General features: G+C 44.2%; 1 protein-coding gene across 1 annotated transcript in view; it reads right to left on the minus strand.

The window, feature by feature from the left end:
• CCDC77 (coiled-coil domain containing 77) overlaps positions 1-8,371 on the minus strand; it is an 18,046-nt gene extending 9,675 nt beyond the window's left edge. Inside the window, exons 1-6 of the mRNA XM_019543886.1 lie at positions 8,145-8,371; positions 6,163-6,409; positions 3,707-3,849; positions 2,574-2,670; positions 1,154-1,226; positions 795-892 (exon numbers count right to left, since the gene is read on the minus strand). Coding sequence (XP_019399431.1) covers positions 795-892; positions 1,154-1,226; positions 2,574-2,670; positions 3,707-3,849; positions 6,163-6,409; positions 8,145-8,371 — 885 coding nt within the window. The remainder of the gene's footprint in view (positions 1-794; positions 893-1,153; positions 1,227-2,573; positions 2,671-3,706; positions 3,850-6,162; positions 6,410-8,144) is intronic.
• Between the last annotated feature and the right edge of the window lie 1,343 nt (positions 8,372-9,714).

Here is a 9,714-nt window from a genome sequence, read left to right on the forward strand (position 1 = left end):
TGGGGACCAGCAGGCATTGGGGGAGTCACTGTTCCCCCGAGCACCGCCAGGAGTGACCAGGAATAACGGTCACAAGCTGGCAGAGGGTAGGTTTCGGTTAGATATCAGGAGGCGCTACTTCACGGTCAGGGCGGCTAAGGGTCTGGAACCAACTTCCAAGAGAGGTGGTGCAGGCTCCTACCCTGGGGGTTTTTAAGAGGAGGTTAGATGAACATTTTGCTGGGGTTGTTTGACCCCAGTATTCTTTCCTGCCATGGCAGGGGGTCGGACTCGATCTGCTCAGGTCCCTTCCAACCCTAGAAACTATGAAACTATGACAAAAGTAAATTTTGACTTCTTTGGCATGTTTCACTATATCATGTGCTGTTTATGCTTCACAAAGAGAAGGAGAAATACAGTTTCATGGATTCACAGTTTAGTTTCCAACCACTTTGTTCCTTGAAGTTCTTAAACAAGTACTTAATCCTGAAGTTCTCTGTAGGCCAGACCCATAGCTGATAAAGCCAGTAATCCACTATATGAATTTACATCAGCTAAGAATATGGCCCTAACATAGGATATACATTAACAACAATAGGAATTTTTTTGGGCAGTTTATTGGATCTACTGCTACGATAGGAAGTGTCACTTTAAATCCACTATACAAAGAAACCACAATAGAGTAGGAGTAAGAGGGAAGCAGTACTAAGCAGCAAACAGCAGGCCAGGTTCTAGGCAGACAGTATGTTCAGAATTCATATAAATCGCCATGTATGGGCAGAAGGGGCATCTGTTAATTAGCAAATGCTCCTTACCTGCAGTAAAAGAGTTTGATTGTCTCTGTGATATTTTTCAGGACTTTCTGGTTTCTCACCTTTTGCTGCTGGCTTTGAGGTGCTCCTTTTAGTGCTTGCTGCAAAAAACAAGATTAATTGAGGAAATTGCCCCACTTCTCTCTCTCAAACTATATACAAGTCTTTTCCCAGCAGGGAGCATTGGAGAGAATATAATTTGCTAGCCTGAAGGAAAACTGCAGGAAGAGAACACAGCTGCAGTAACCACAGCTTCTTCCACCAGGACTCACAAGAAATATAGAATCACTGGCTTTGGAGAGCTCATAGCTACCAGTGCGCGTATGTATTTAGCCATCTTGCTAGTGTCATTGGTACATTACCTGTTCTGGAAGTATATGCATCATTTCGTTCATGTTGATCTCTGGATTTGAGTGGCCTTTGAGAAACAGTGACCTATGGGAAAACAATCCATAATCTCTTAGCTGAACAATTCTGCTCTTTGCTCTACAAGCCATTGTCATCAAATGCAAATACTAGGGGACATGGGGAAAGACTTGGAAGAACAGCCATCAGTGCAGCAGGAGCAGAACAAACATATTTGCAGAAAGAAAGCCAGTGTTCAGTGAAAATACCCCCCACTGTACAGTTGCTTGAATTTTGCAGTTTCCATCTCTTCACCAGTTGTGGTTTTTTAAACTACTGGGGGCTGGTCTTGTTTTTGCAGACTGTAATGGGAACAGGATCTAGCCCTTATCAGAAGATGTAGCTTTTATAGGTGGCAGGAAAAGAGCAGGTGTCCTCTTCTCCACTAGCCCTCCTTCCTGCTATAACCGATTGTTAATACTGGTGAGGAAATAAAAGACAAAAACTATCCACCTGATATAGGTACTGTTTCAAAACCAACTGCTATATTGAGTTCCACTCAATGCAAGAACAGGAGGCCACCAGGAAGTTACAGTTATAGCTAACAATGGTTATAGTTCCCTTCATCATGCATCTGTAACTTTGGTTTTGATGCTAGTTAAGCAGTCCCAAAGACACTGTATGTCAGTGAAAAATTGGTATGTGGTGTGTCCCTTTCCCTTTTTGCTATCCTTGGACCCATTACACTGCCTCTGCAAAAGGTGAGCACTAACCCACATCAGCAGAATTTCAAGCCTGCTTTAAAGGGACTTCTGCACAACTTGAAAAGTGCAGAAAGACCAGAAGTCAAAAGGGAATCTGGCTCAATGTTTCAAGTCTCACTCTGCACAGAAGACACTATTTTCTTCCCATATTCAACACACTCTTTATTCCCCAAGTCACTGCTCTGACCTTTCTACCCAATAAGAAAGCATGAATGACAGAGAAGGACAGTTTATTGAGGAAGCTTGATGAAGGCTGGGATGTGTTCCCAACAGCCAGGAAGTAGAGAGAGAGAACTATACAAACTTATATACAAAGCCCAGGCCCACTGCTACTTAATCAGCATGGGTAACCAACAAGGAGACATGATTTGCTTCAGGAGGGAAGTATGTGACAAACCTCCTCTCCAGAACTCCTGTCCAGGGAATAAAACCAGAAGCTGGGACCCTGGGTAGGCCTCACTCTTTATCCAACATGCTAGCATCATTTTACTGTATTATGTATTAGACAAATAGTTAGATGTACTGAAACATCCAATTTTCCAGTAACTTTCTCCAGTCCTTTGTTTTTGATTTTGATTCAGGGCTGTCCCTCAATCCATACAACATCTAGGAGATGAAGCCAGAACACCTCCGTAAAACAGATGATAAATAGGACCTCTGTCCACAGCTTTACCTTGTGTGGAGGCTCCTTGTGAAAATAAGTGATTTCTCCTGTGTCTGTTCCCACAAGAGCTAGGAGATGTTGAATCTTTTTTCTGTCTTCCAGCTCCCTAAAATTCAAAGAAAGGGGATCAGTATGAGATACAGCCTCTCCCTCAAGCTGCAGGGAGTCTTATAATCTTTATAAAAGCAGCTCTAATTCTTCAGCCTTTTGCAGCCCAAAAGGCAACACTGTCTTTTAACTAGGCTACCAGATTCAGTTGACATTTACGTACAATGCATTGGAACAAGTCTCCTTTTACTGTTGTAGAAGTGTGGGGGGGAGTGGGTGTCCCTTTTCTGTACAATCTAACACTAGTATATAGTAGGATTGGGAGCTGAAAAACCAGAATTCTCACTCCAGGGTGAAGTCAGAAGTTCCTAACAAACTAGTTAAGATGACCCAAATCCAACAGATTTCCCAATGTAGAACAGATTTTATCATATTAAGATGATAGTTTTCCCATGTATTCCAGTTCAAAATAGACTGTAATAGATGTACAAGGTTTTAAGTATCTCCTTGAAGAAATGCTACAGCACTCCCACAAACCACTTACAGTCCCCACCAAGTGAACCAAAAATCTGAATCACTCAGAACTAGGATTAAGAAGAAACTCAGGGAGCTACTACTGAGAGCTAATTTGGTGAAAGATGAGCAATTCAGGCTCAAAAAAATAGAGAGGCACAAATAGGAAGGGGTTAGAAAACAGTGGAGGGAGCTCTTAAAAAAAAAAAAAACCCAAAACACTGTCCATTTTGCATTTGCATTTTAAAATGTGAGTTTCTTGCTTTTAAGACTGCATGGAGGGAATACAACCATGGAGAGAATACAAAACAGTTAAACCAAAACCTCCAAGCTGAAGCTGACAACTTCATTTTAAACCTGAACTTTTTTCTACTTGTGTATCTGCTATGTGGACCTATTCTGGTATCAAAATCCTGTAACCATCCAGGACAGCAGATTGAAGTTCTTGCAGTACAGTCACTTAGTGTTCTTACTAGGCTAGTGCTAATGAACAGACCTATAGAAGAACTACACTTTTAAGATGGAGGCTCTAACATGTAGCTATAAAACCTTTTCTGCACATCTCCATTTACCTGACTCACCTGATTTTCAGCCGGTCATTTTCTGAGTAAAGACGTAACACATGTTCCCTCTCCTGGAAGAGGTAAACTTGCATATCGCTCAAAGCCTTCTGCAGCTCTGCAATTTCCTCTTCCCGTTGATGCATCTCCCACTGTAGTTTGTGCTAGTGAGAAAAGAAGAGAGAGAGAGAAGTATGTGAACGATACTCAGCATCTGGCAGGAGCGACTTGTGCCAAGCAGAACCTAATACTGTAACAGCTCCTAGCAGGGCTGAATGGTTTTAAAGCAGTACCACCAAACTTTGACCAGCCAAGGGTATTACTGCCAGGAGATCTTTCAGCCAGAAACCAAAGGCCCTGGTGATTCCACCACACTTGGATCATCTAGTGCTCTACCTTGATCCAAGTGACGACACAACATTAATCAAGCTTGAACACCTGACCTATGCTGGAACTGGGGAGGTTTGCAGCTCCAAGTCAGCGGTCAAGTTCTGACAACACTTGAAAGTTTCCAACTTGAATGAACGCGAGGACCTTGCAACTTTGTGTTATACTTAACAAAAAACCCCACAAAAAAACCCCCAAAACCCAAAACAGCTTACCACAGGGTTTAGGGTAGGATATTATTACAAGCTTATGTAGTAATTGGCTTGTCCAATTATCATTTCCCTCAGAGGTCATGTGTATCATGGTGGACAAGTAATCCATGAGAAGAACATTCCAACAGAAGATCAAGGTCAAAGATTATCCCAATCCTTGTAGTCCATCACGCTAGCATGATTATGGAGTTGGCAATTTCCACAGCCAAATGACACAAGTGACACGGCTAACATCACATTACATCCGTAGCCCAAATAACTAGGTCCACGTTTACAGCTGGGTTGGCTGTGAATGACTCCTGTGAGACTCATATTACCGACTCTGCTACATACCAGTAAAGGGGGGCAGTAATGAAACTTCTCCTAGCTTTTACCCACATGCTGATCTACAGAATATTTTCTGAAGATCTTCAGGGTAGGCAAGATTTAAATCAGTTTCAGACATGGATGATTCATGAATAGCTATAATATTTTCAGATGTGATCAATCCTCTTCCAAACATTTTAATAAGTAAGGATCCTTTCTACTGTATGCAGCTACCTGGCAGCTTTCTGTTTGCTACAATGATGCATCATAAGATGAGAGAACCCTACCTGTTATAAAACGTCTTGTTTAATAAAGTAGGTTTTACTTAGAACTTGTTTACCTTGTTTTGCCAGTACAAGTTCTGGAAGCAGTTAGCATTTCCCACTGTCAAACCACCAGAACATGCGCACATTCATGTACTTCTGGCAGCTCTCCATGGTTCCCTGTAGTAGCCATAATGGCCAAATGCAAAAAACATTCAGGGAATGAACCAGCTGCAGAACGGATAGCAACATCCAGCAGACGGCACAGGCATAGTTACATATGCCTTCAGCCAGCTGCTGGCAGAGCTTTGTTTCATTCAGGAAATAAGGCATAAACCTGTTGGCAAAAGGGAGGTGGGAGTGGACAGGTGGGGGCACAGACAGGGGGAATGGCTTCTGTTATAGAGAAGCTCTGAGTGTAGTAATACTCAAAGTCTGGCTAACAGAACTGGAGCTGTGCTGGAAGAACACTGTAGCTTGGAATAGGTCTTGGAGTATAAGGTTTAGGTCAAAAACCATCCTTTTCATTCTGCTTATTAAGCATTTAGGCCAGTGGTTCTCATTTTTTTTAAATCCAAGGTACCCCAAGTGTTTAGGCCAGTGGTTCTCAGCATTTTTAGATCCAAGGTACCCCTCACTGAACTCAAGGCACCCCTTGGAAAGTGTCTGGGTTTGAAATCTCTGGGTTTATCTTATGAATCATGTTTGCACACGTAACAGTGCTTACATTTCATGACACACTGTGGCACCCCTGAATGGTGCCACAGAACACTTGTTGAAAAATCGCTGGGTTAGGCACACTGGAGTCCTGGTCCATTCTGGGGGCTGCTGAAGACCACTGCAGTAGTTTATATCCACTCCAACAAAGCTCTTACTCATTTGGGGCAAATGAGTGTCCACATTTCACCAGACTAATGCATAGTGAAAAGCAAGTGGAAATAGTACTGTACATTAAACTCAGGGTTGACAGCTAACATACATACATATCATGAAGGCTTTCCACAAGAGTGCAATATATTAAAATAAGGGTACTTTCCCCTATGCACTATAAGACCTGATGGCTCAAAGTTGCTCATTCCTAGGGCCTCAAGATGTAATGATTCCCCTTCAGCTCAGTCCAGCCACATTCCCCAGCAATCTTCAGTATGAGAAGCGTCAGTAATATTAGCTCTTCAACCTCAATACTCTGATGAGAGTATAACCCTTTTTCTGCCAAAAACTGGATGTGTGAGTGTGTTTAAAGGGTCCATGTGTGATGGACTAAATAAAACAGTTCATCACCAGTATGGCATTCTTTATTTTTTTTTACCTGCTCATCATATGTTTCTTTGTATCTCTCCAGCCTTTTCACCAGGTCTTCATGCTCTTCATCAAATTCAGAAATCTTTTTGCGATAGTATTCCAGCAGCTCCCGGGAGGGGCGGAGAAAGGCCAGGCGCTCATTGATGGAAGGGAGTGGAGTAGAATCCCCACAACCTGGACTTGGAGAATTAGTAAATCTGGAGGCAATTCGGGTGGTTGCCAAGCTGGATAAAATGGAGGAACAAACAAAATAAAAATAGTATTACGTTTTATGAATGAATGATGGTTGGCTCTTTCATCATTAAAGTTCACCAAACCCTGCTATAACTGGCCTAATGCAGTGGTGTTCAACTTTTTGGCCCTGTGGAACAAAGGAGCAGCCTGGGGTCGGTTCCCAAGTCAGAGCAAACCCTATGCACTAGGTTCAGGCGTTGGGGGCCCAGCACTACTCCCTCCTTGCCCCTAGCACTGGGATTGAGGTCCAGGGCCTGGCACGTCTCCCTCCCCCTGGGACCCATACTGAAATGGGTCCTGGGGCCCAGCACTGCCCATGCACGCTAGGACTGGGCACTCAATTCAGCATGCAGGGTGCACGACTCCCCAGAATCTGGAAATTTAGTAAGAGGGGAGCCGCACAAACCAGTTCACATGGCACCACAAGCTGGAACTGTCCTGATGGGATAATTTTTCAAACAATATATAAATAATATTTTACAATAGTCAAAAATACAACACCCATAACATTTTGTTTAAATTTTAGTATCACAGTAAACATAGTTAACAGCTTCTGCACCTCAAATAATCTGACTTTCACATTACCAGCAAAATAAAATTTGCAGCATATAAAAAACACACAAAAAAATTAATATGCAACTGCTGACCTACCCACTAGTGGGTAGAGATTTGCCTGCTTGATGGGGGCTAGGGGTATGCCTCCCAGCCCAGTTAGACAGGGTGCCCTACTTGGCAGTTGTGGGGAGCTCTATGAGGAAGGCATCCACAGGAACGGGCCAACCTTGGTGTGGAAAAAGTGTCAGAGATAAAGACAAAAGGAAAAGGGATACTATATACTCAAGTACAAGGTGGAAAGCAACCGTTGGACAGAGTATAAAGCAAAAAAAGGAATCAGATGTGAAAAATATCACAAGTAAACATATCCAATACAACAGTGAAGTTGAGATAGAGAGAAACAAGCAAAGGTAGTATTTACCTTGCAGATAGCAGCAGCATGACTTATGGGCAACAAACAGGGTATCAGCCCTGGGTGCAGACTAAAATGGGGCATCCTCCCCCCACCCCAACTCCCCCCAGGATTCTTTGTCCCAGCCATGTGGCAGGACAGCTGTAGTTTCCTGTGGGTTTCTGTTGAGTGTTTTCCCTTTTTGGGCCAATTGGGTGCAGCTATCTCCTTGTGGGTTGGCAGCTTGCCCTCCAACGGGAGTCTGTAAAGTCCCCAGGGGTTCTTGCCTACCACGACTTGATGTTAAGGATCATTCTCATTCTCACGTCCTGCCTCTCCTCATTCCCTCGTCAATCGCTTGTTTAATCTTTGTCTTGGGGCTCTGCCTCCCCTACACCAACCAGAGATGTTAGGTCTTGGCCGAGGCTACCTCAGAGTCAATCAGCCACAGCTGGGCCTTAGCCCCTATGTTATCTCACTCCCTATTCAGACAGTATACCGCCCTTATTCAAGCCTCATGTTGGCCTGACTCATCGTTGCATGTACCCTGGGATGCCTTCCTTCAGGGTTCACCCCCTCCCCAGGGTTACTCACGGCTTTTAATATTTTTCCCTCTCTCCGCGGGCTCAGCACTGTCCCAGTCTCTGTTAGCTTCGTCTGAGATCCACAGCTTCACAAGAGGCATGTATCCTGGCTCCTCCGAGCCAGCCTTAGCTGGGCACCCCAGCTCTTGGGGTTGCCACTGCTCGCCCCTGCCAGGGCAATCGCTTACTCCCCAGTGCTCCAAGCTCTCAGGAAACTTCACTTACAGTCCTCCCTGGATGCTGTCCGGTGGGGATTTTATCCCACTCTGAGGGACGTCCAGCAAATCGACACCAGCACGCATCCACAGAGTGTGCCCACGCTGGTGCAGGGGAGTGCGTTTGGGCTTTGTCAGCGTTTTGCAGTGGCCATTCTTCCCGCCACCCCTGCGCTGGAGCTGCTTGTCTTTTGGCAGCAACTTCTCCGCCGTGGCACCTTTGATCTTTGGCAACATTCTGTGGCCACTTTTCCCTTGCTTCGGCACTGGAGGTAAGTTTCCGCTCGTGGTGGCATCCCCGCCACAAGAGCCCTAAACCCAGCGGTGTATCTGGGGGGCATGGGGCAAGCAAAATGGTGCTTCCACACCCCCTCTACCCCCCACCCCAGGAGTCTCACAGTGGGCAATCTTACACCCAACAGCACATCTTTAAGTCAGAGGGAGAAAATGAGGCACCTGCTACCCAAGTTGATGCTGCTGCTGTACAGGGATGCTGCTGCTCAAGCTGATGCTGCTACAACAACAGTGGCAGCTGCTTTCAGTGTGACTTCTCTTTCCCTCACCTTGTCCCCCCTCATCTACAATGGTGGGCATATGCCCTCCAGCCCTGTGAACAGAAGTAGCTTGCTACATGTCAGATAGGATGTCCAAATTCTGAAATGTGTTATTATGACTACCAAAGTTCCACTGGCTTGTCATTGTTGCTAGATATAGAAGCAACTAGAAATTTTAAAGCTGTGTTTCATTAGGGACTATATCTTTTTCTTCCAAATGTACAATAATACAATAGACATGCTCTAACTGTGGCTTTATGTGAGGAACAAGCAGAAGCTTCTTTGTTTCAATAATTACCACCTAGATATTGCATTGAGGAACATAGTAATCTTACTTATATCAGCAGGAAAATATGCATATCCCTGTGCATCTAAATTTTGGTATAAACTTGGCTTCATGAGCCAGCCATGAATTTACTTGTATAAGTACCAAATTTACATACATAAGTGTATACATGCAACTGTTCACTGGCCTCAGGCTTCTCTTTTAAAAACTGGCTCATCATTGTATATGTTGAGAAGACAAAAAACTTTTCATGATGTCATCGCTATAAAAACTAAAAATGATAATGCTTAACTAATTTATGCAATTCTTTACTAAACAAATCCATGTGCCAGAAGTTGACTGAAATTCTCCCTTCCAGATGTCCTGCAACTTTGAAGGTGTTAACAAGAAAGTAGATTAGGGTGATCCCGTTAACACAGTCATACAGCTAGAAGGAGCCTCCAGGTCATCTACTCCAGTGTTTCTCAACCGTGGTCACAAGAACGTATGAGAGGGTTGTGAACAAACTTTAAAAATGGATTCTCCTTTAAAGGAGAAAAATGAAGGGAAACTATGGCTTTTCCCTAGTATGCTAGCAGAGTTTCAGCCTGCAAGGGGCTGCTTGGGGCCTGCCTGTCCTGCACACCCCGGGGGGCCTGGGCAGGAGGTCAAGACTGAGGGGTGCTGGGTCAGGACTGGCCATTGATGTTTACAGATGGGCCTTGGTAAAAAAGAGGTTGAGAACCACTGATTGACTCCAA

The sequence above is a fragment of the Crocodylus porosus genome, unplaced genomic scaffold (genome assembly GCF_001723895.1).
Source record: "Crocodylus porosus isolate Cpor-Errol unplaced genomic scaffold, CroPor_comp1, whole genome shotgun sequence".
NCBI lineage: Eukaryota > Metazoa > Chordata > Crocodylia > Crocodylidae > Crocodylus > Crocodylus porosus.